At 45.4% G+C, this 26539-nt stretch overlaps 1 protein-coding gene across 1 annotated transcript in view; it reads right to left on the reverse strand.

Annotated features, from left to right (window-relative positions):
* Positions 1–25968, reverse strand: part of IQSEC3 (IQ motif and Sec7 domain ArfGEF 3) — a 99762-nt gene extending 73794 nt beyond the window's left edge. Inside the window, exon 1 of the mRNA XM_016142634.2 lies at positions 25314–25968. Within this exon, the coding sequence (XP_015998120.2) occupies positions 25314–25867 (554 nt within the window). The 5' untranslated portion in view covers positions 25868–25968. The remainder of the gene's footprint in view (positions 1–25313) is intronic.
* Between the last annotated feature and the right edge of the window lie 571 nt (positions 25969–26539).

Consider the following 26539-nt stretch of genomic DNA (forward strand, 5'->3'; position numbering starts at 1 on the left):
TTCCACACCTACAACACCTGGTCTTTCTAGGTGGTCTCCCATCCAAATACTAACCAGGCTTAGCTTCTGAGATCAGATAGGATTGGGCTTGTTCAGGGTAGCATAGACAAGCAGTTTCTTATAAAATTAAACATACAGTTACCATATGCCCCTGCAATTGCATTCCTAGGTATTTACCCAAGATAAATAAAAGCATATTGACACAAAACTATTCATAGCAGCAAATGTTCACATTTGCTGTAAAAAAAAACAGCAACTCAACACATATATGGTCGATTGATTTTGACAAGGGTGCCCAGAATGCACAATGGAGAAAAGACAGTCTCTTCAACAAATGGTGTTTGGAAAACTGGATATTCACATGCAAAAGAATGAATTTGGGCCCATATCTTACCAAATGTAAAATCAACTCAAAATGGATTAAAGACTTAAACGTAAAACCTAAAACTATAAAACTCATAACATGGGTCTCGGCAATGGTTTCATGGATATGACACCAAAAGCACAGGCAACATAAGCAAAAACAGACAAGGGTGACTACATTAAACTAAAAAGCTCCTGCGCAGCCAAGGGAACGATCAACAGAATGAAAGGCAGATGATGAAATGGGAGAAAATATTTGCAAACTGTATGTCAGATGAGAGAGGCTAATTCCTAAAATATATAAGGAACTCTTGTAACTCAATGGCAAAAAACTAACTCAATTAAAAATGGACTAAAAAACTTGAATAAACACTTCTCCAAAAAAGACATACAAATAAATGGTCAATAAGTATACAAAAAAGATACTCAAAGTCACTACTCGTCAAGGCTATGCAAATCAAAACCATAATGAGATATCACCTCACACCTGTTAGGATCGCTATTAGGAAAAAAAAAAAAAAGACAACAAGTGTTGGTAAGGGTGTAGAGAAATTGGAACCCTTGCACACTGTTGATGATAATGTAAAATGGTGCTATGGAAAACAGTATGAACATTTCCCAAAAATTAAAAATAGAACTATCATGTGATCCAGAAATCCTACTTCTGGGTATTTATCCAAAAGAATTGCAATTGGGATCTCGAAGATATATTAGCACCCCAATATCATTGCTGAACTGTTTACGATAGCCGAGATTCATAAACAACTTAAATGTTTATTGATGGATGAATGAATTAAAAAATGTATATGCATGTGATGAAGTGTTATTTAGCCTTTAAAAAGAAGGAATTCCTGCAATATGTCACCATGTGGATGAGATTTGAAGACATCCTAAGCAAAATAATCTAAATGGAATACTATTCAGTAATAAAAAGGAATGAGCTTACTCATACATGCACCAACATGGATGAATTTCAAAAGCGTTATACTAAGTTAGGGAAGCTAGACACAAAAGTCTTCACACTGTATGATTCCATTTATATGACTGCCATTCTAGCAAAGGAAAAACTATAGTGACAGAAAGCAAATCAGCCATAAGGGAGGGGAGAGGTTAAACTACAAAAAGGAACAAAGGATCATTTAGGGTCATGGAAACTTTCTATAGTTTGATTGAGATTGTGGTTACACAACTGTAGACATATGTCAAAACTTAAACTATACACTTAAAATGGGTGAACCTTCTTATACGTAAATGTACCTTAATACTTTTAAAAGACTCAAATCTTTTTCTTTTCACTTCTTGGTATTTCATCAAAAGGCTTTAATTTCTTTTCTAACTTCCCTCCTCCCATTACCCCCAGATCACCTAATTATTAACCCCCCGCCAAGCAGCAGGGAAAAACCACTGTATTTTCCCTTCCTTTCAACTGCTAGATTGTATTTTCAGAGACCAGATGGCTCATGACTGAGCCAAAGGAGTCCAGGGGGCCAGAAACTAGGACAATGAGAAAATCAGGGGTGGGGATGGTTGAATGGGGAAAATTTTGGACCTGTGCCTAGGGGCTGAGAGTCCCTGGGAAGTGCAGTAGTAATAGTGCTGAACAGCAGATGGAGACCCAGCCCCCACTCCACTACTGCTGGCCCTTAGAAGGGTCAGTCATGGTAAACGAAGCTCTTATTCCTGCCTGATTTATCTCACTGAGTTGTGGGGATTCAATAAGACTTTGAATGTGAAACTGCTTTGGGAGAAACATGATAAACCCTGCACAGATGCAAAATCTTATAATGACTATTACTGATGTTATTAGTCTTTGCCATCAAGGAACTCAGCAACTACAGCTCTGTTACAAGCAGAGACCTCCCAGGATGCCATCTTGACTTCCTTGTCCCAACCCCTCCTCCAGGCTTGGGAGCTATGGGAATAGATTTCCCTTGCTCATTGGTAGAATCTGCCACTGCATGGTCTTCCATAGAAAGTTCTGGACAGCTCTTATTAAGGCAAGTGATTATAGATGTCCCAGCAGCCAGGAGCAAAAGGTGGTATCCAGGTCAGGGTAGGACAACCGGGTTCAGCATTCATTATCCAATCCTGACAAAATCTCAGATCTCTGTGTGGACCTCCCATTGGCTAGGTTTGCTTCTCTTTCATTCTCTGCTCACCTTTCTTTGGGGGAGTTTAAGGGTCATCTAGTCCATGCCCCCGCAGCCAAGGAGTAGAAGGTCACAGAGTTCTAGAGTTGTTTGCCTCTTCTTTTCCCTGAAAACACACTGAAAACTCTTCATAGGTTCAACTTAAGAAAATGAGCTTGATCTTGCAGTAACCTTGTTTCTCTCTTGTGTTCTAAGGAGGCTCAGCACCCCATCAGTTGCCTCAGGGGTTACACTGGGATCAGAGGGTCGTAGAGAAGGCAGAGAATAGGACCTTACACTTCAACCAACTGCAGCTCTGATTTGGGCTCTTTAACATATGAGGAATGTCCATTAGGTTTAATTTTTTTCTTGTTTTAAAAAACAGCTGGGAAAGCATTCTTCTAACCCAAAGCCCTACTACTGCAACTACTGAAGCTCGTATGATCCCATCCATTCATAACTCTTCTTGGGGAGGAATTGCTTGCTGCTCTCCTTGCAATGGCCCTTCCTGGCTCTCTCTGTCTAACTCCCTGAAGAAAGACCTCATGAGTAATCCTATCTAACTCCTCTGTACAAACTTTGCCTTGGATTCCTCATCTGTAAAATGGGATTAATAACAGAACTTCTTTAAAGTGTTGTTTTCAGGATGAAACGAGTTAAAACATGTAAAGCACTTAACTTGGCATAGTACATAATAGGTGTCGGCTATTATTAATATGTCCTATTTCTGCCACCCTTTTCTATGTCCCTTTGATCGCAGGGAAAAGAGGTCCCCTCCTCTTCAAGAACCATCCAGTCTCTACAGCTCTTCGTCCTCTGCTCTACCCTGCTCCAGTCTTCAATGCTGTCGTTTTCATAGGCCTTTTCTCTTCAGCATATAAACATGCTCAAATCTCTCATCCTGAAAACATTTCTTCCCCTACAATTCCTCTCCCTTTTCTTCTACAGGCAGTCTTCTGGGACAAGTGGTCTGCTTGTGAGGGCTTCTTTTCATCTTGATCTCTTGCCAACTTGCTGGAATGTGGTTCTTCCTCTAGACCTCCAATAGGAAAACTCTCACCAAGGAGGTCTCCACAGGTCTGGTTGCCCAATCCAGTGGGAATTCTCAGTTCCTAAGGGACTTTTCTGCAGTATTCATTGGCTAAACCCTCCTTCTTGAAACACCCTCCTCCCTCACCTTCCAAGGAAGTGGTCTGCCTGCACTTCCCACAATAACTACCTTGTTTTCATGGTAATAGGGGAAAACCAGCCACCATGCTGGGAGGAGTCCATGGAGAGAACCATGTGGGAAGGAATCAACAACCACCACCAGCTCACCAGCCCTTAATTGAATCTTCTAGCCTTAGTCAAGCCTCTCCAATTGATGCTATGTGGGCAGAAAAGAGCTGTCTCTCACAAACAGATTTTTGAGCAAACAGCTGCTATTGTTGCGTAAGATTTGGTGTGGTTATAAGACACTAAGTTTGAAGTGGTTTATCATATCAGATTATGGTTGTTGGCCTCTCCGTCTCCTCACTGGACTCTAAACTGTTTTGGGGAGAGACCACATCTCTGCATCTGACATTGATTGAATTAAATAGCACTTCCACACTCATTACCCCTGTGAGGTGGGCACTATTGTTGCCATTATTCCCATTTTACAGATAAGAAAACTGGCACTGAGAAAGGAAGTGTCATATACTTACTTATACGCAGATTTTGCAAATTTTCTGTTCCACTTAAACTGCAAAGAGTGGACCCCATCCCCCTGTCGCATTTCCTTAGAAAGGCATCAAGATACCCTCTCCCTAACAGAAAAGATCATCTTTCCTCCTTACTCGGAAGACAACAAACACTCCATAACTGCTTGCTTGTCCATTTATTTATTGAGCACTTATTGCCTGCCAGGAACTTGACATACAGTAACTATAAAACAACAGACTAAAGAGGTGGATATTACCATCCCCATTTTACAGATGAGTAGAGAATTATAGTAACAAGGTCTAAGTCACACTGCTAGGTGGGACTTGAACCCAGGCCTTGCCCCAGCCCCTACATTATTCTACTGCCACAGAAAAGGCTGTGGTATACAAAAGACCAAACAGGAGGCCTGAGTTCAAATTTTAGAGAGACATCTAGCTGTGTGGTTTAGGGATAGTCACTTGAGCCCACTGAGCTTGTTCCCTTGTCTGTGAAATCCACTACCTCATCGGTTGCTTTGGTTGTCATAAGAGGTAACTGGCAGCACGGTACAGGCAACATGGGACCGCTGTTACTGCCATGGTCTCCTAACTGCAACTCCTTAGCCCAGACTCCCCCACCTCCCAGCCCATCTCATGCACCAGCCCCGTGCCCTTCTGAAAATGTGATTTTGTGTCACGGAGGTGGCAGGGGAATGATCTTGCCATTTATACTTGTGTGACTTTGGGAAAGTTCCTTAACCACTCTGAGCACTTCACTTACTGGATAGTTGAAGAATTAAATGAGAAAATACACCTTAGGAGTTCAGCCCACAGCCTACAATATTATATAATAAATGGTAGTCACTCCATTCTTGTATTAGTTGCTGCATTTCCCAAAAGGCAAACTCCACATCTTGTGTGTCTCTGTATTCCCATGCACAAGCCTGCCACTGATTATTTGTTCAACATTTGCTGAACTGATAGCAGAGTCTACCTGGGTCAAATGAATTTCTTTTTAAACTTTGACTTATGCAACACAGTGTTACCAACTATGAGCATCATGTTTTACATTAGATTCTCAGACTTTCCATCTTATATCTGAAAGTCTGTAACCTTCCACCAACCTCTATTCCACTACCCCTCAGGCCCTGGCAACCAATTTTCTACTCTCGATTTCTGAGTTTGGCTTTTTCTTCCTTTAGATTCCACATATAAGTGATATCGAGCAGTACTTGTCTCTGTCTGGCTTAGTTCACTTAGCATAACACCCTCAAGGTCCATCTCTGTTATCACAAATGGCAGGATTTCTTTCTTTCTTGTGGCTGGACAATATTCCATTGTATTTGTGCATATATTGTATGTACGTGTATATATATCTCACATTTTCTTTTATTCATTCATCTGTGAACACTTAGGTTGTTTCCATGATGTCTTGGCTATTGTGAATAACACTGCAATGAACATGAGAGTGCAGATATCTCTTCGAGATCTTGTTTTCATTTCCTTTGATATATGGCCAGAAGTAGGATCACTAAATCATTTGGTTATTCTATTTTTAAAATTTTTGAGGAAACTTAATACCATTTTCCACAGTGGCTTCCCAATTTACATTCCCACCAACAGTGCACAAGGGTTCTCTTTTCTCCACATATTCACCAACACATTGTTTCTTTTCTTTTTGATAATAGCCATTCTAACAGGTATGAGATGATAACTCATGGTGGTTTTGACTTGCATTTTCCTATGATTAGTGTTGTTGAGCAACTTTTTCTGTACCTATTGGCCATCTGTATGTCTTTTGAAAGATGTCTATTCAGTTCTTGACTGTTTTTTAGTCAAGTTGTTTGTTGCTAATGAGTCGTCTGAGTTCTTTATATATTTTGGATGTTAACCTCTTATTAGATATATGATTTGCAAATATTTTCTCCCATTCCTTCGGTTGCCTTTTCATTTTGTTGATAATTTCCTTTGCTGCGCAGAAGTTTTTAAGTTTAATGTAGTCTTACTTGTTTGTTTTTGCTTTTGTTGCCTAGTGCATTCCTTATCACATTTACCACAGTGGTAGGGATGCAATGCAGCTATCTCTTCCTCCCACAACAGCACTTCACAGTTTATACAGCGTTTTCTCACACATCTTCTTTTAATCTTTGTAGGACCTTATGAGTTACACCTAGTTATTCCCCTTTGCAGATGGGGAACAGAGATATGACCTGGTTTCTCTGAGGTCCAACAGCTGGTAAGGGGTGGAACCAGTATTGTGCTGAGGTCCTCTGGTCCTAGCAGGGCCCCCGCATGGAGCAGCAAGTGAGGCACGAATACTCAAAGAAAGAATTTCATTGAGGCCCTTCCTTAAACCATAAAAGATAGGTAGCATAATTCTACAGAAAGCCAGCGGCTATAGGTCTGGACTCTCAGGCAGATTATCTGAACTTTTTCATCCTCAGTTTCCCCAGCTGCGAAGGGGCGGTCATAAAAGAAATGACCTCATAGAGTTGTTGTGAAAGTCAAACAAGATAACCCATGTCATGCTTAGTATGCAATGCGTAGCATGTAGCAGCGGCAACACAGAACATCTGCGTCTGGACCATGCACTGATATGGGGCACAGGAGTCCAGCATTCCAAATCCAGTTTTGCCACTTTCCGGTTATCAGCTTGGCCTGCCTGAGCCTTAGTTTCCTTATCTGTAAAACAGGCTACCAAAAGCATCTACCTCAAAGTGTGATTGTGAGGATTAAATGAGCAAATATATCTAAAGTGTTGAGAACTGTACCTGGCCCAGTTGGTACGCCCCTGCTGCCCCTAGACCCGAAGTTCCTTACCCTCAGCCCTGGAGTTGAAAACTCAAGAGCTTCAAAACAATGTTATGGGGGTGGCATAGCTTCTATCTACATCGGAATTTTATGATTAGGAAATTGACTAAAGTGGATGGAAGCTTCAACAGGAGACCCGCAGCTGTGCCGGTCTCCAGCTCTCCAGATTCCGCCCACCTCTCAGGGCCCAGTGCCAAAAACATTTCCCCTCCAAAGTCTTCCCCAGCTGGTGCTTGTGCCACCCCACCTCCACTCCTGCTGGTCTCGACCTCTGCCCCTGCCTGGGCTGGGAGCGCTCACCTCTGGACTCCCGCAGTAGCCTCTTTGTGACAGTAGCAGGCTGCAGCATCGATTGTTTTCCAGCTGCATTGCCAATGTCTATATACATGTTGCATCTCCCTATACTAGAGTGAGCTTTCCGGGGCAGGGCCGCGCCTATAACCAATTCTTGTCTGCATCCAGTACGGGATATAGCCTGGCTCATGGCATATAGTAGATACCATCTGTTGACTCAACGTGTGAATAAGTCTCTATTACTGAGGACGCTAGAGAGAAAAGGGGAATTAAATGTATACATACGTGAAATGTGCACGTGCACAGAAACAAAAGCCCAAGTACATACGACAGAGACACCATCATCAACATATGTGCGAGGCAGTGTGCAAAGCCCTTTCCATACACTCCTTCATTTTAATCCTTATTTGACAGAGGAGGAGGCTCAGAGAGACAAAGATACTTGCTTAATATTACACAGCCTTGGTATCAACCTGGCAGTCTTGAGGAGGCTTAACTCAGACCAGGAAACTCAGCCTATAACTTGAGTGTGCCCAGAGGCCCCAAGTTGTTCCTCCTCCTCCACGCTCACCACCCCAGCCCAGCCCTAGAACTGTCAGGTTTCCTCTCAGTCCCAGAGCTGCACGCTGCCTTGCCTCCTTCCTGCCCAGCTAGGGAGTACTGCCACCAACCCCAGAGCCACTCAGCTGCCTAGCTCAAAGTCTATTTGTTTGAAGTTCAGCCACCTTTGTAAGGAGCCAGGAGGGTGCCTAGTGCCAGGCAGGGCATCTCAGTGTGAATGACATAGCGGAGAGTTTGGCTACACCCTGCCAGCTTTCCTCACAACAGACCTCTTTATCACCTGGCAGACGGGTGCCTGGCTGCTGGGCAAAGCCAGCTTGGGAGGACGGATCAAGGCCATCCAGCCCATGACAGACTCAGAGGTTGCTTTGTGCCATGTCTAGCTCTTAACGCCAGAGCAGCACACCCATATGGCGTAACTCATCCACCCATAATCAATCGTAGGCATGCATTGTTTTTCCAGGAATAGTGAAGATAAATTCTAATCGATAATAATAACTGTATTTGTGTAGTGGTTCTGATTATGAAACACTTCTGAATACCTTAAGAATAATCCCCATGGATAATGGTAGTAGTAATAATATTATAATTATAACAACAATTAATGTTAGTATTAATGCCATTTGACTGATGAGGAAACTAAGAGAAGTCTGATGACCTTCTGAGAACCCACCACTGAGATTCGAGCCCCATGCCCTTCCACTGCTGTATGCTGCCCCTGAGACCCACTCTCACTACACTGCTCCCCATGGCAGGCATCTGCAGGGGAGGTGGCCACTGGGCTATGAATGGAAGAGTCTTGAGTTTGTCTCCATAGCACAGGCAGACTCTTGGAGTTAAACAGAAACATAAACCCTCATCCAGCCAATCCTCAGTCCCACAGCTTCAATTGATGTCCTAGCCACCTGCTCATGTGTATGCACCCAACTCACATACCTACAGAAACACCTGCCGCTTCTGGTAAACCAGCTACACGCTAACACTCAACATACGTTTATACACCTGCTTGGGTATGCAGATTCATACACATAAATATACACACGCATCCTCTGATGCACACACACGTACACACTCATTAACATACGCACTTTGCTTCATAAACATATCTAGAACTCTCATAAAAATACACACATAGGTCCTAAATATACAGTTGTCCCTTTGTATCCTGGGGGATTGGTTCCAGGACACCCCATAGATACCAAAATCTTTGAATGCTCAAGTCATTTATATAAATGGTGCAGTTTTTGCATATAACCTACTTACATCCTCCTGTTTACTTTAAATCATCTCTAGATTACTTATAATACCTAATGCAATATAAATGTTATGTAAATAGTTGTTACACTATATTGTTTAGGGAATAATGGCAAAGTCTCTACACATTCAGTACAGACACAACCATGTAACAGGTCTAACTAAATCTACACATCAGCAATGATGTAAATTTTTTTCAGTAAATATTTGATCCACAGTTGGTTGAAGAGCCCACAGATACAGTGGGCTGACTGTATTACCAAGCTCACATTCCATATAAACTCCCCAAACCTATACATACATGTGCATGAATGCACACACACTCACTCTTGGATATGCAGATCTACATATACATATTTTCACATAAAATCTTGCATGTGCAGGTGTGTACACACACACACACATACACACACACGCACACACACTCAGGACTGAGTCCATGTGGGCCACAAGGACATGCAAATCATCCATCTTATGGCTACATGTGGGTAGCGTTCTGCCAGTCCTCTAGCCCAGTCCTGCATGACACTACAGAGACCAGTGGGCCAAGGGCCAAGTTCAGAGCTGCAGCAACATGAACAACTGTCACATGGGCATGATTCCTTCAGCCTTTCTGTCCCTGAACATTGACCCATGTTCAGGATCAGACCTTACCTAGGGGGAGCACTTCCTACACCACAAGAGACCCTCCTAGGGTGGGGATAGCTATGTCAGAGTAAAAGAGGCTAAAGCTCGTACATATGTGAATCTTGAAGATTCTACTTTAGCCATGTGACCTTGGGTGAGATATCCTAAACCACAGTTACCACATCTGTGAAATAGGGATAATAATACCTTCCTATTAAGACTGTGGATGAAATGAGATAATAAACATACATAAATGCCTAGCAAATAAAAGAAATTAGTACGTGGATACTGAAAGAAAGAGTGAATTTAAATAAATATCGAATGATTGCAAGTTGCACTCTCTGTACTGAACTACTCTCCTTCTTCTGCCTTTTGAACCGTTTTCTGTAATCCTGGGCCACATTGCTCCCTGATTCAAAGTCCCCACCCCCACGACTTCTCATTATTATGCTATTATTTCTCCCAATTAAGAACAATCTTAGTCTTGAACCTACTTCTTTCTCCAACCATTGCCTCATTTCTTTACTCCTCTTTGTAGCAAAATTCATCAAAGAGTTTTCTATACTTACTTTCTACAATTCTTCTCATTCTGTCTTCTTTTAAATATTTTATTAGGGAAATTTCAAACATATGTTTTGCCAATCTTCTACCCTCAATTTTTTTGGCTGGAGTATTTTAAAGCATACCCCAGAAACATCATTTCACCCAGAATGTATCTCTAATAGGTAAGAATTTTAAAAAGATACATCAGTATCATTATTACATCTAACTAAATTAACAATAATTCTCTAATATCAGCTAATACATCACCTGTATTCAAATTTCCCTGATTGCCTTAAAAATATTCCTTTTTCAGTTGCTTTGTCTGAATCAAGACCTAATCAAGGTCCATATATTACATTTGGTTGATCTGTATATTAAGTCTCTTCTCTCCTCTCTCTTAAACTCACACTAATGAAGCTCCCATACCCATTACTCAACCAAAACCACACTTTTCAAGGTCACCAATTACTTCGGTGTTGTTAAAGCCAGTGGACAGTTCTCATTCCTCTCCCTCCTGCTCCAGTGCTTGACGTTATATTCCTGTCCTCCTCGCTGAAACATCTCTTCATTAGAACACCAGAATGGTCCTCCAGCTTTTCCCCTGCCCCTCTGGGTGGTTCCCTCTCAGCTTCCATCCCCACCTCTTGAAAGAAAGGTGCTCTAAGGCTCTATCCTTGCTCCTCTTCAGCTGTCTTTATTCGCTCCTAGGTGCTGCCATCCAGTTTCAAGGCTTTAAAAGCCATCTCAGATTTATAACTCCAGTCCCTTCCACAGCCTGATCATCTCCGTTTGAATGAATGGCTAACAGGCATCTCAAACTTAACAAGTCTAAAAACCCACTCCTCATATCCTCACCCCAGACTTTCCCTCTCATCTTTCCAGTAACTTTGGCTCAAACTCTTGGATTTGCCCTCACCTCATCTTTCTCTCATACCCTACATTAATTTCCCAGGAGGTATTGTTTCTTTGACTGCTCATCCCCTTTTGCTGCTACTTCCATCTCTTACCTGGACTTTGCAACACCCTTCTACCTGATCTCAATGTTTCTAGCTTTCTTCCACCTTCACTCTATTCTCAATTCAAACTCAGTCAAGCAGCTGAAGTTCCCTGTAAGCATTCTCTGCTCAAAACCATCCAATTGTTCCCAGTTTTTCTTAAGTAATAGCCAAACTCTTTACAATAGACTCCAAGGCCCTACAGTGTTTCTCAACAAGAATCAATGATATTTATGGTAGAAAAATTCTTCATTGTGGGGACTGTCCTGTGTACTATAGGACATAGCCCTTGCCCCCTCAATGCAGTAGGGCAACATTTTCCCTTCTTGTGTCTGGTATTGTTTCGCTATAGCATCTTTGTCCACAAGCATTTTCACCACAAACATTTTTGCCGTGTAACTAATTGGTCATAAGGTAATTCTGCTGTAAAAAAGATAAAATCACAACAAACAAAAGAGGAAAATTACAAATGAATAACAAAATTAAAAAGACTTTATTGTAAAATACAAAACATTTGAATATATTTAAAATGCGTACAGATTCATGGCGATACTGAGCAAATAACTGATTTTGTTGTGTGGATTGTACCTAAGCATTTGTCTTTGTTCTATGGGAAATGTGGGTTCAACTCTGTGTCCTCACAGAGGCCCCTCAGAGCCTCTCTTTCTCTTCTTACTGTAGTGTTTTTCAAAATAAGAAACCAACTAACTTGTGGGGAAAAACTGTCATCTGAAAGAAATGATAACTTTTAAGATCACACTATTTAACTATTTTCTCCACCACTTCATCAATGGAGAGATGAAACTAAACTGACACTAAAAACAAACAACAACAGCAAAAACTATCAACTAGTTATTATATCTCTTTTACAGCAAAAAATACCTTATGGCCAATTCGTTATGGGGCAAAAATGTTTGCAGCAAAGATGTCTATGGCAGAGATGCTACCACGAAAGTATCTAGAACCTCCTCTTCACCCTGCCAGCCATTATGACAACTAAGATGTCCCCACGCACTTCCAAACACTGCCTGGTGGATTCGGAAATCTCAGCTGAGAATCCCTTACAAGATTGGTGCTGCACCCCCGCATTCTCTCTTCACCCTACATCCCACTGACAGCTCTGATTTGACCTCAGACTACTCTCCCTCCACTCCCCTCAATGGGCCTCTGTGCTGGCTGTTGCCTCTGCCAGGAATGCCTTCCAAACCCCTTTGCAGAGAACTCCCTTCCCCAGGTCTTCCCAGGGCACCCCATTTTGAAGCTGCAAATCCCTTTACTCCAAGGCCCCCTTCTCTGTTTTATTTTTCTCCCACTTATCCCATCGGAGGTACTGTGTGTCTTAATTATTAATCTTGTTTTTTTTTTTTTTTCTGTAAGCTTCATGAAGGATTTGGGAGTTTAGGATTCACTGCTGTACCCCAGTGCCTGGAACAGTAACTGGTACACAGTAGATAATCAATAAATATTGATTATCACTTAACAAATAAGTGAAAGAAAAGATACAGATGCCATGAATATAAACTTACATAGAGGAGAAAACAAGCACTTTTAAGTCACAGGAATAAAGAATTAATTTCATACTTAGAAAGGACTGCAGTATGCTCAGCTTAGGGTGATAAGTAGTGAGAGAGACTATGAGAACCTTGCTTTATTTCTCAGATCACTTCAGGACTATTTCCTGAAGGAGACTGGGTTTTAGGATTCATCCCCAGGTAGTTTTGAACCAGATTATAATACCCTGGCAGCTCCCCTAACCCCGGGGAACAAAAGTGAGCCATGCTAGAAGGGTGGTGAAGTTTTCAGGCTGGGAAATGTGCTGGATCAATCTTATTTCTACCACAATTTCCCAATACCTGTAGAAGACTACAGGAGCATGTCAGCACCTGCAGGACCATGTTCAAAGGGAGCGCCTAGATAATGCCTGCCCACGCCCAGCCCTGGATCCTCAGAAAAGCCCATCCCAAATGATTATACAGATAGGCTTTCCAGAGCTTGCGTTCCAAAATCTCAGCAGAGAAGAAGAAAAGACCTAGAGTCACAGCCACACGTACAATGGAATACTATACAGCTATTAAAAACAATGAGACAATTATTTTTATACTGAAGACGGAGGGATCACCAAATAGATTACTAGGAGAAAAAAGCAAGGTGCAAAACAGTGTATAATATACTACCACTTGTGTAAAAATATGTGTGTGTGTGTGTGTGTGTATACAGAGACATACACACCTGAATGTACATAGAATTCCCTGTTCAGATACATGAGAAATTGTTAACAGTGATTGCTGATAGGGTGAAAATGGGGGTGAGTGGGTCGGAAACAGGGGTGGAGAGACACTTTTCATTGTAAACTCTTGCATCTTTTAAATGTTGTACTATGTCAATATATTACCTATTTGAAAAGAGTAAATTGAATTTAAAAAAGAACAACCAGATTGACAAAATGAAAACCGACAGGGCCATGTGAACAGCTCAGCATTTTCAGTGTTAAAACAAAAGCCACCTGCACTACAGGTGGCCTGAAGTTGGAGGACAGAGTCCTTCAAGTAAAAAGAGCCCAGGGGCTTTAGCTCATCTGTCCTGTCTGTGGCCAGGGCTGAGAAAGCCAAGGGGTTCCTAAACACCACTCAGAGACAGGCCGTGTCAGAATTTGGTCAGGTCCAGGCAGAGGGTTGGGAGAGGGGGCCCTGGCCATACCCCCTGCACTCCAGGGCTCACTCCTGGATCCTGTTCTAGGGGAGCAGTGATGAGATGAGGCACAGCCACCCACAAAGCCACGTGGAGTAGGAAGTGGTGGGCTTAGGAGAGATCCCCTGAAAGAAAAGAAGACTAGGAATGTGGGAGATAGTGGACAAGAAGGCCAAGAAAGGAAGTATGACTATCTGCAAATATTCAAGGGGCTGCCCGAAGAGGGAAGGAGTCCTGTTCTGAGCCCTCAGGAAGACACAGGAAGGCAAGGAAGTGCATTCTACCTTCAAAAGGCACTTTCTGGCCCAGTTCTTGCCAGAAGATTCCCCAAATAGCAACTACTCTGAGTTCTCTCTGTGCACCAAGCACTTTGCTTGCTCGGTATATTGGCATCACCTCTTAATTTCCATAGCAATCTTATGAGGTTAGTACTAATTGCGTTCCCATTTTACAGATAAGAAAACCAAGGATGCTACTGCTCAAGATGACAGAGGAAATACATGACCAAGACAGGATTCAATCCCAGTGACACACTCTGAACCATTATTATGCTTCGACACAGGTTGGCCCAAACTTCTAAGACCATGCAATCCTATTAAATACAAACAGAAATACTGGAAGGCTAAAATAGAGCGGGGCTTCTCTTGTGGAGGTGTCTTAGGGACAAAGAAGGCTAAGAGAGGTGGGTGCTGAGTAGGAAGGAGTTAGACCTCGGTCACACCACCCTGATCCCTGACCCTCTTAGCCAATACTCCACCACCACCACCACCACCACCTTCTCCCCTTCTTCTTCAAAGGGAACCCACTCACAGCAGCCTGGGCTGGCACCTACGGAGGTCGGGGAAAGCTGCCCACATCGGCCCAGAGGGCCCTCACCCGGAGCGTAGGGTGAGCGGGTCGTTGTCTTGGGCACGGGGTGCTGCCAGAGTGCTGAAGGGCGGCGGCAAGAGCCACAGGGCTGGGTGATGACACAGCACGGAACCCCTTCCCCTCGTTTCTGGGCACAGGCGGGAGGCTGCGGCGGCGCCCGGGGTGCTCTCAGACGCCGTGGGCGGGCAGGCGGCGTGCGCGCCAGAATGAGCCGCGAGGCCGCGGGGGCGGGGAAGACCGAGGGAAACAGCTAGACTCGGGAGACGCACGGGGCGCTAGGGCCCGGGAGCACGGGCGGGGACGCGGGGCGCGCAGCCTCTTCCTCTCCCTCCCGCCCACGCGGGGTCCCCACAGCCTGAACGCCCAGGTGTGGCGCGAGGCGCGCAGCGCGCCAAGCCGGGCTTCCAGAGCGAGTGACTCAGCACTGCCTCGCCGGGTGCGGGCGCAGGGGCGCGTGCGCGGGGCGGCGGGGGCGCGCGGCTTTCCCGCGCTGGGGCCCGCCCCGCGGGGATGCGCGGAGGGGCGCGTGGGCCGGGAGATTCCGTCCTGCTTGTCAGCAGCTCGCCAGCCTGCCCACACAGCCGCAAGCCTGACTCCGCGTTCCCTCCCCACCGAGAAGCCCCCGGGGAGGCGGCGGGAGGAGGAAGGGCTTTCCCCAGGCTTTACGAATGAGTCTGGGGTCAAAGGGCAGGGACGGGGACCCGAGCGAAGGAGGAGGCTGGATCCTCGGCTCTGCCTTCCAGCGACTCCCGGATTTTCCGCATTAATGGCCGGAGGGAACCGCGTGGAAATTCTTGGGCTATTTAAAGCTGGAAACCCCTGCAGAATTCACATCATCCTTCTCGGACCTGCAGGGCAGGGTCGCCCTACACTGAGCCCACAGGAGTCCGTTTCCTTTTTTTAAAAGGGAGAATGAATTCAGTCTTCTTCCGTCCCCAATCCTGAGCTCCCTTCCTAAGACCCTTATTTTCACATTTAAGCTAGGTCCTTCGTGCTGCAGCAACCTCTTAACAGCTCTCTTTGCCGCTAACTTGGTGAGCTGAGGGGAGAGAGAGGCAAAAAGTGATTGTCCCCATTGGCCCAGAGAAAGGGAGGGGTTTGCTCCAAGCTTACACTTGGGATCTGTGAGGGTGGGCACAGGACTCCTACTTAGAATGATAAGATCCTCAACGAGTGCCTTACCAGCCTGTGGAATTTTCTTTGGCCTTCATGATAGGCTCTTTTGAGCTAAGTAGCTCCAAGAATGTCAAATATGCAAATGAGCCAGTTTGGAAGCATCCAGGACTTCAATTTGAAAAGACCAGGCTGTGCACAGGAATCACGGAAACTAGGATTCCCAACTGCTTTGTAGAGTTTTTGTTGCTGTTGCTGTTTTTAACTAATCATTGTGTTAAGCAAAGATTGTGGTAGATTGGAATTATTTATCAAGGAAGAAATTGTAGAATTCCGTTGCTTCTCTGCCTGTGATGTGGGGTGCATTTCTGATTGGAAGCAGGGAGTCAACTGGCTTGACCTGATGTATCCAAAGCCCTGAGAAGTCATGTTCCAGGCCCTGGCCACTGTGGACCAAGTCGGGTTCAGGGAAACTCACACTGCAGCTTTCCATGCATCTCCCTGCTGCTGGGTACCTGAGCTTCCAAACGTATGGGCTCTACAGAGGGTCCCAGGTGCCCCACCCCTGCACCCACTTACCCTCCCCCAGATGGCCTTCTTCCTAGAAGCTCACGGCCTCCAGAGACCTGGTCTCCTTCCTTGAGACATAGTGAGGAATAGAAAGCCTAGAATGTAGGTACTGCAGACTTACTCCATTTTATAGAGGGGAAGACGCAGGTGGAATTGGCCAGCCAAGAAAGGTGAAACAAGCCATGCTGAGAAAGAAAAAGGAACCCCAAGTCCTGACAGGGCGACAGACCAGAGCGTCCTGGGGAGGCTGGAGGAAGGCCTATGCTGAGCTTTGCTGTGAGGCCCACAACATCTTTTGCATGGTATGAGTTGTCATCCATCTCCCCCACCTCAAGTCAATGACATACTCACCCATGCGCAGCTGTACCCACTCAGTCCCACATCCACATCCACACCATACCCACACCTACTCACCCTCCTGTCAGTGTCCTAACATTTCCCTGAACAGAGCTGGCACTGCCTGGTGGAGAAATAGGTTGTTGGTTCCTGTTTTATCTCCAGGCCAGATGATGACCCCGGAATCCTGCTCTCTCTCCTCTATCTCTTTCCACCTGGAGACATGACCACAGTTTAGGCTTGCTTTCCCTCCCATCCTCATTGACAACATTGCGCATTTCTAGTTCAACCTCTGACAAAGCTGTGTGTGTGTGGGGGGAGGGGGTAAAACACTCAAAGTGCTTTTTCATGCTTAATAACGCAGCTTCCCAGGCTGAGACTGAATTGGGCACACGGGGAGAGGATAGGGTTGGGGTAGGATCTGTTAATTGAGAGGAGCACCCATGTCTCCCTAAGTCCCCAACTGGCATTAAAAGGTGAGCCTCTGATCCAGCTTTTCATCCACGCTCAGCTGCAGAAACTGTGCTGTCGAGCCTAAGCACAACCTACTTACCTGGTGGGGCCTCCCTGTAGCTGACATGTTCTTCAGCCCTGACGCCATACCCTCCTCTCCCTCCACCCAGATGAGCTTGCCTGGGCTCTACATACTAAGAGTTTATTCGTTCAAGCAGTATTTATCAAGTACCTCCTAGATGCTGAGTTAGCCTCTCTCATCCCCCATCCTCTTCAGGCTCATGCAACACCAACCTCTACTGCCTGCTAGCCCTTCCCGCCCACATCTCCCTGCCCCATAGCAAACCCCAACAGAGTTGTGTGAAATTTTGCCATCCAAAATATTACTTTAAAATCCTAGAAAGGGTCAAACGAGCTTACCAAGCACCAGGATTCTCTTTAAATTCCTGTCTTATGACTTTTACACATGAAACTCATTGGGAAAGTATCCCAGATAATTGCTCTTCCAATACAAGCCCATGTGGGAGTACCCTGGGTCCCTCTCTTTTGCTTGCCACGTCCAGGCAAGGCAGTTCCAATTCTTTACAAAGTATAGCAGAAGTAAAGATCGTTTAGGGTCTTCTCCCCCATGAGCCCTTCGACTCCTAATGAGCATCCTGCCCTGGCCCTTAGTCAACAGTGTCACCATGGCATCCTCCTCTTTTATCAAACCTGCTCTTGGACATGGCTGAAACAAACTCTTTCATGCCGAAGTGTAAAAGGCTAATATAGCTAAATGTGTGGTTTTTCTCCTGTCTTGGGATAATTAGCATTTTAACAAGAGGATAACTCTGAAGTACCCAAAGGATTCCCTAATTGTAGACTATCTGGCATAGGCAAGCTGTTCTGGAAGGCAGAGAGACCTCCCTGGGTCCCCTAAACCTCCATAACTAGCTGTATGTTTGGCCCTGCACACCCATGGAGCAGTCCTGACTGGTTCTTTTGGTCCCTCACTGTATACTGTCAAGAGGTCTGCATGAAGAGTTCTAGTTCTAGTTCTGCCACTAGTTACTTTGGAAGCACCAGCCACTTCGGTCTCAGGCCATAGTTTTCACATTTGCCAAATGAGAAATTTGGATCAAATAAATGACCTTTTATGGGACCTTTCCAGGTCTGACATTTGCCCAACTTCCCAGAAGGGCAGGGGAACTCTAGTCCATCTCCTAAAGCCCTCTAGCCACTGCAGCTGTGTGAGGGAATAGTCTGATGCCAGCACAGAAAGTGGATACTTGGACAGGCCCACGTGCCCTCTGTCCACAGTAGCCTGTCCTTCTGCAGGGGATGAGAGGTACCACTCAGTGCGTACGCCAGTCTTGCAGAGTTACATAACCCTCCCGGATGGGATATTCCAAACAAAGAGCAACAGCAAAACAGCTCTCATCACACCAACCACCCCACCTGGTGTACACACACACACACACACACACACACACACACACACACACACAGAGAACAGTCTTTGCCTATGGTGGCCTCACAGCCATAACCACCTGAGAGAAAAATTTAGAAGCCCACCACCTTTTCTCTTCCATTTGTTTTGTTTTTCCTAGAAGGTATTTCATCTAAAAAAGGCCTGATGAGAAGAAACTCTTTTGTTCTCTAAGCTTGACCAGAAAAGGCAGAATCTTCCCCTAAAGCCCCTCCACAACCACCACCAAAAAACACACAACAACACATCATATCTCCCCTTTTTTTGGTCCCTCTCTCTTCTTTCTAGCTTTCTGACTTCAGAGTCCTGCAGGTGTACCCTTCCAACCCGAGGATGAAAGAATTTGGAGAAGTGGATTTAGCTTTCATTCATTCCAACTGGGAGGCATTCTCCTGGTTCTGGCTTCATTCCTCCCATCCTCCCCTATTGTCCTTGACAAGTCTATATACTAGATGAAACTATAGTTTCCCTATTTAAAAAATGTGGTAGATCATTCTTATCACTAAGGGGCACTGGATGATAACTCAGATTCTTCTGCTGTCCTTAAGAAAAGTGCAAAAAAAATCATAAAATGCAACAGATCAGATTTAAGTGGGGCTTAAGGAAACATTTCCTAGCCAGTGAGTTGTGAGCCCTCCTCACAGATCACTAAGGATGGTGGATTTGTCCTGCCTGGCTGTATTTCAGTATAAGCTCCATATTCGTGTACCTGGAATAGCTTAGATACCCATTGTCCAGAGGTAGAGGGGCAGATGAGAAAAAGCACATGTAGAAAGCTGGTCTGGAAGAAGAGAAGGAATCCTGAATCTAGATTCCAATCTATTGCGGTAATCTGACTTTAGATGAGACCTGGGCCCTTGTTTCTCTATCCATAGAAATACTACTATGTATTCAGCACTTACTATATACCCAAAACAGTACTAAGCAAATTATACTATTTAACTTTTAAACTTCATAACAATCTTTCAAAGTATATATTATTTCACATTTTATAAATGAAAAAACAGAGGCTCCAAGAAGATAAATAATGAATATAAGGTCTCATGCTGGTAGGAGGTGGAGCAAGATTCATACCCAGCAATGCCTGACACCAAAGCCCAGGTTTTTAACCATCTAGACTATGAAAATTCTGTGATTCTATGGTTTCCTTAAATTCCTACAGCCTGAAAAATCTAATTTTTCCCTCATTCTATTCTTAATCCTGTTTTGCTTGTTTGTTAATTTCCGCATTGCTTGAAATGAAGACGACTACCCTTTTTCTCCGTGGAAACAAGAAACCCTTTGCAGCCTATGTGGGAACCTGTACTTTGTGCTTTTTCAGAAGCAGAGGAAGAAGCTGCAGTGGTCCAAGCCTCGGAAATCCTGCCAGATGGCCTTGTATTTGGGGAACCTGCCAGGTGCAACGAGAGTATCCCCAAGACCTTTTACTATGAAACCTCTTACTAAGCGGCTACTGCCCTGTGTCCAAGGTCACTGAATGTATGCTTGGGCCCCAATGAAAAAATGTTTAGGCTCCCAACAAAGCCAGCGTGCCTAAAAATTTTTTCATGGGATTTAAATTCAGGATCTGAGTCTCTTTCTGTACCATGGGTGGAGATTTTTGTCCCAGCTCTCCTCTCCTTTTCATATCACCTTCTCTTTCATTGGTTCTCTATCCAGACCTGACCCCATCTGCCTTTTTCATAAGTGACCTTTGAAACTCAGACTGCACAGATATTTGCTGAATCAGCAGAACCAAAGGCTGCTCCTCTTGCTTGGTTTCAGGCCAATGGGAAAATATTCCAGGATACTTTTGTGAGGTCCTATGGTGTTACTATGTGGGCTTGGTAAGGGCTCTAGAGTAAGAAAGGAGAGAGCAGGGGCGCAGCAAGGCAAAGGGGGCTGGTGAGGAGGAGGAAGGCCATTGGCATTTCCCAGAAGCCAGGGGTGACTTGTATCTCTTGAATTGTGTTTTTTTTGAGGACGAAAAGGAGGGGAAAACAACGGTCAGGGCCCTTGGAAAGGCAGGGAACAGCAAATCTTTACAAGTGCCCACTCCGGGCCAGCTTCCAGGTGAGCAAAAAACACACACTCCCTTTTCTCAGTGAGCCTTCATTCTGTCCCCACTTCCAGTTTACTACTAGAAGTCTTCTCCTTGCTGAGGATAGGGGAAGAGAAGGATAGGCAGGTTGGTGAGGATTGGCCACAATGCTGTTTCTTAAGCAACCAGACCTTTTAGGCACAAGGTAGACAAGGACGCTGAGGTGCTGAGGCTCTCCTTACCCTATTGATAGGGTTTTGGCTGATGGGATAGGATTAGCATAGTGGGGGACTGTATTGTCAGAGGATGGGATGGCATGCACGTGCAATACAGATATCTCTGTGCACCGAATCTTCAGGCTCTTTCCCTTATCCAGCTATCCTTGACTCTTCCTGTTCCTGATATAAACCCTTGACTCCAACCAATAAAATCTTCTCTCTGGGTTCTGAATGTGATTTGTATGACCATCCTTTTCACCCTACTCTGTTCTGATAGAGGGTAGCTCTATGCAACTACAATCTGCTTACACTTGCTTAGATGTTTCTAGATATGTGTTTCCTGTATGTTGATCTAGGAATGTTTGCTTCTTTTTTATCTTTCCACAGCACAGAGTGCAGGGATTTGAATGGACTAGACACTTGATACAACAGAGTTGACTCACTGACAGATCTTCCTATTCTTTAATAGCTCCCAGGGTGGCCCAGTCATGAGTTCCTCCAAGCAGAGATATCTACTCCAATCAGCATCTTAGATAACAGGGTGAAAAACACATCCAATGATCTTCTAGCCATATTCTGGCCTCCAGTCACTGTGAAACCATGGAGCTCAAATTATGTCCTAAGATTTATTTTATGCTGAAAGAACAGGAATATAGAGGTGGAGACATTCACATGCAGCTTAAGTAGAAGCAAAAGATAAGAAGAAGAAAATATGAGAAAAAGAAAGTGTATGAGGGGAAGGAAGAAAGGGGTAAGAGAGGAGGAAGGAAAAAGAGAAAGGGGGAAAATAGTGAGGAAGAGGATGTGTATAGAAGGAAGACAAGGGAGGAAAGAAGAGAAAAAAAGACAGGAGCTACTGAGCCATTCAGACTTCATGGCCACTTGGAGGTGAGGAGTTTGGGGTAGGAGCTAAATTTGAATTATAAAGCAAGAACCTTACCCAGCTTCCAGTAATCCTCTGCCCATGGGCTTGGAGAAATAGGGAAGCCCTGGTATCCATGGTTGGGTGGGTGGGCAAACATGTGCTCAAACAGAGACAGTGTGGTCACACCGAAGCAAGTACCTTCAGGTTGGATCATATACTCCCATGGCAAGTTAGATTGAAGCTCTGGCTCTAGCCAGGAAAAGGATAATCAATTCTGTAGATGCTGTGAGCCTTGATTGAAAAAATAAAGAGGACGAAGCCACAATTCCTGCTTTCATTAAGAGGCAAGAGCAGTGGGGGCTGGAGCTTAACAAAAGCTATGAAGCATGCAGAAAAAGAATTTTAACCCCTTGAACATCTTTTTCTCTATGATATCTCTGCACTCACCCATCTTCACATCATTGCTTTCTTGGCCTGACCTCCAAGGCCACTACTTTTCTATCTCCCTCAGCTGAAGGAGAGAGAGAGGCCAGCCTGCATATTAATGCAGGTCTGATGACAATTAAACAATCCATTATTTCCCACTCCCAGGTTCCCCAGGGCTCTTGTCTTTCCTGGATTTGGGCAAGAAGAGGTCTGGGAATAAGAGATAAACTGTGTGATGAGATAATGCATCTAACAGTGCCTGGCCCTGGTAACCCTCACTCACCTCTCAGCAACCTCATCAGGGTCACATCTCACTATAGTGAGGCCAGAGAAGGGAAAGTAAGAAGTGAGAAAAGATTTCAGTGAAATTATAATCCAAAGTCCCCCTTCTGCCATCTCTTCCTCCTACTTCAGTACCCACAGTAGAGAACTGACTCATTAGGGACCTCACCAGGAGAAACGCTAGGGAGAGGGCTGCTGGTTCTGCTCTTCTCCTCCTCACTTCACCCTGCCTATGGAGATTTCTCCCTGCTTGCTGGCTTCATTTAGGCTTGCACCATTGAGAGGTATAGGCAGATGAGGACAGACATACAAAATGGGGGTCATTGGTAGAGAGCGGGATGGGGTCAAACATGCAAAGATAATTCCTGCCTGAGGTTCTGTGGGGGAAACTTGGGTTAAAGTTAGGCAAAACGGTGCGGAAAATGATTGGTTCAAAAGGCACAACAGGCACTCATCAAACCAAGATGCCCACGATTTCACATCTAAGGGGAGAGAGAGCTGCAGGAAGGAAGTGAGGCATGCATGTTCATTCTCAAGCTCTCTAAGTCACTAGGTGTTCAGACTTGAGGAGCAAGAGAAAAAGCTAGAGTATCTGGAGAAATCAAAGAGCTACTGGTATTAACCTCTTAGTGTCTGGCACATCTTCCTAGGTGAGAGATTTTCAACAACTTCCACTCTCTTCTACCATTCTAATTATTTCTTATCTTTGTTCTGCTCTCTTGGGAAGCAGAAGCAAGACATGGATATTGGGAAAAGGAAAGATAACAGTTCCTCTTTGATTTTGCCATCTGAGGCTGGATAGGAGTCCAAGTGATTCCTAAATCCCTGAATTATCAGCAAGAGTACCTGGCAGGAGAATTTGGGCTAACTACTTTGGGGGCCACAGCAAAGTTCTTATCCAAGAAAAATGATATTTTCTCAACCCTTCTTGTCCACACAGTCCCCTACAGGGATGTAAGGAAACCAGGGTACAATGAAAGAGAAGGAGATGTCAAAGGGCATGAGGAGAGGAATGAAGTGAAGAACTGTCATTACCAGGAAGCTGTGGCTACGCTACCCCCAGGGAAGTGGAGTGGAATCGTTCTTTTCTCACTATGTAGAAAAAGCCACATTATATCTTGAGCCTTTTGATGAGCTATTGGCATGAGGGAAGACTGACTTTCTTTTTTTCATGCCAGATAAGGAAAGAAAATAGTGAAACTGGAGGGAGCTGAGGAAGAAAACTGCGTTTTCCTGGGACATGAATCAAACGCTTTAGGTCTGCCATGTAAGATCATCCTAGATCTTTCTCCTTAAGATCCCATGGTTCCAGTCAAATCTAGCCTGTGAGCTAACATGTCCTGACCAAACTTCTCTAACCTTATAGTGGATGTAAGAAGAAAATGAGTTTTTAAGAAATACATCAAATCTTCACAAATATCCCCAGACCTAGAAGATGAGATTTTTGGCTTTCCTCTCCCCCTCTGCACCCCACGACCCGCTTCTTTAAGCATCATCATTGTCAGGGTCAGGTGCTGACCAGGTGATTTCCCCTGAGCTGTTCTCCATGCAGTTCTCCCATCACCTGTCTAATCAGAGAAAGGAAGTTAACATGATCACAGCCTTCCCAATACAGAGGAGAGAATATTCTAGCCCCCTTTCATCTCTTCTCATATTCCTAGTTCATGGATTTGGGAGTAAAGAAAGAGCTTGAGGTCCTGGAGTCCCTTATGGGCGGTTAATGAGCATGTTTCTCTCAGGACCCAATATGAGATTCCAGTTATCACTCAATAATGAAAGGGAAACAATATTTGCAGTCACCAGCCATAATAGAGAGATTTAAACAGGAATTACATTCAAATACCAACTCTGTTTGCCAACTGTCTCTCTCATCATTGTTCCCTTTCCATGACTACCAACTACCCTGCACAGATATCCTCCTTGAGTCAGAAGAAAAAGCTATAACCAGACTGAGTGCTCACACTATAACCGAGTCCTCCATTAGCTTGGTAGGTTGTTACCTTGCATCTCTTTGGTTCTGTGCAGATTCAAAAGAAAGGTGCCCACTCAGGTCAGAGCAGAGTAAGCTTCCCTAAATGAGCCACTCCTGGCTTTGAATCCCACTGCATCAGTTAAAGATCCAGCTTGTTCCCTGGAAGATGCTTTCTCCCACCCATCATCTTCCTCTGCATTCACATCCCCCCCCCCTAACTTCTTATATCTTTCCTCTTTTTCAGCCTTATCCTCTGCCTCTTGAATTCTCTGAGATCCCAATTCTACTCTTCCTGGACCCTAGCCCTTTTAGCTCTTTACATGTCTCTTTGCCAAGCCTCTGTCTTTTTCATGTCTCGCTCTCTAGTCAAATAATTTTACTACCCAAACTCCCGTTCAAATTTTCCCTAACTTAAAAACATTTTTTCAATAGTTCTCCTTTCTTCGGTTTAATATTCACCCCAACTTCCTCCAAATCTGTCTCCTTTAAAAAATGTCAGTTCCTAATATTCTCAATCACTTAAACCTCACTTCTTTCCTCATTTACCCCAGTGATGGTCTTGATACTCCCTTTTGCTCCATCACCCCCCAAAACCTCTCAAACACTGATATGATTTCCTCCTTTCTTCCAGATCTCCTTGACACACTTATACCCCCAAGAATCGTCTCATCCCTTCACTCCACATTATCCCAGTCCTTCAGACTCTTAGGTGCACCCGATTTCCCCCTCGTGTCCTCATACTCATTTGCTTTCCTTTCTCCCACCGCAGTCCCCATCCCCTCTTCTCCACTCACTCGGGTCTCCTGCTCAGGACGCCCTTGCTGAGGGCAGCGGGGGATTTGTGCTGAAGGAGGGTTCCAGCGGCAGCGCAACAACTCGGAGGACGCTCCTTCTCCTTGTCGGCAACGGCTCCAGGAGCCACCGGGTGCTGGTGGGGCGACTGGGGTGCGTGAGCCCTGGTACTGGGGCCCGGCTGGGGCTGCACCAAGAGCTGTCCGTGGTGCTGAAGCGGTGTTTGCTCCGACGCCGGCTGCGGCGAGGCGGACAGGAGCTGTCCGTGGTTCTGGAGCTGTTCGTGGGCCCCGGAGGCGGAGGTGGCAGCAGTGGCTGGGGTAGCCGGCAGCGGGGCTGGCGACGGGGGAATGAGCCCCGGCGGAGGCTGGGCTTGCAGCAGCTGCTGATGCTCCCACAGGCTGCGGTTCTCGGCGCTTAGCTCGTCTAGCCGCCGCTCCAGCTCGTCGATGCGCTGGCGCTGTGTGTGGATAAGGCTCTGCTGGTTCTGCACGATGGCCGTGAGCTCCTTGAGGTAGAGCACGGCTCGCACCGGATTCTCCAGCAGGCTCTCCATGCCGCTCGCCGCCGCCTGCGCCCTGCCTGTGCTTCGGCGGGCGACAGGGAGCGCGCGGGCGCGCGGGAGCGAAGCAGCCCCAGCGATCCGCTCGCTTCCCTCTTCGGCCGGCCCAGCTTCCCTCCCCGCCGCCGGCGCCGCGTCACCGCCACACATTCACACACGCACCGAGGGGCGGGGCCGCGGCGCCAGGCCCACCCTCCCACCTCCAGGCTTCGTCCTCCCACCTCCAGACTTCCCGAGGAGTCTCGGCTTCCTGCAGGGCTGACAGGAGAGGAGAGAGTGGGTAGGTGAGCAGGATAAACGAAGGAGAGCTGAGATGGATGAGGTAAATCTGGAGAGAAAAGGAAAGCGGAAGAGGCGGAAGTAGAGGTACTAGGAAAGTGCGGTGGGACGGGTAGGAAAAGAGAAGCCGATAAGGAAAGAGGGAAAAAAGGAGAGACTGGGAGCACAAGGACGTTCAGAAAACCTGACAGTGGCAAAAGGAGAGAGAGATGTATTCAAAAAGAGGAAGCTATGGGACTCCGAAAGGGTCACAAGTTCTTTTCCCTATGTCCAGCTATCCCAGAGGCTAGGGATCCATCTTAAAGACCCCCTGAGGAGAGACTACACTTACTTCTTTTGTACTCAACAATCTATCCTTCTGGGGAATTTCCTGGAACACTATAAGGG

Source organism: Rousettus aegyptiacus, unplaced genomic scaffold (genome assembly GCF_014176215.1).
Source record: "Rousettus aegyptiacus isolate mRouAeg1 unplaced genomic scaffold, mRouAeg1.p scaffold_m13_p_2, whole genome shotgun sequence".
NCBI classification, from domain to species: domain Eukaryota; kingdom Metazoa; phylum Chordata; class Mammalia; order Chiroptera; family Pteropodidae; genus Rousettus; species Rousettus aegyptiacus.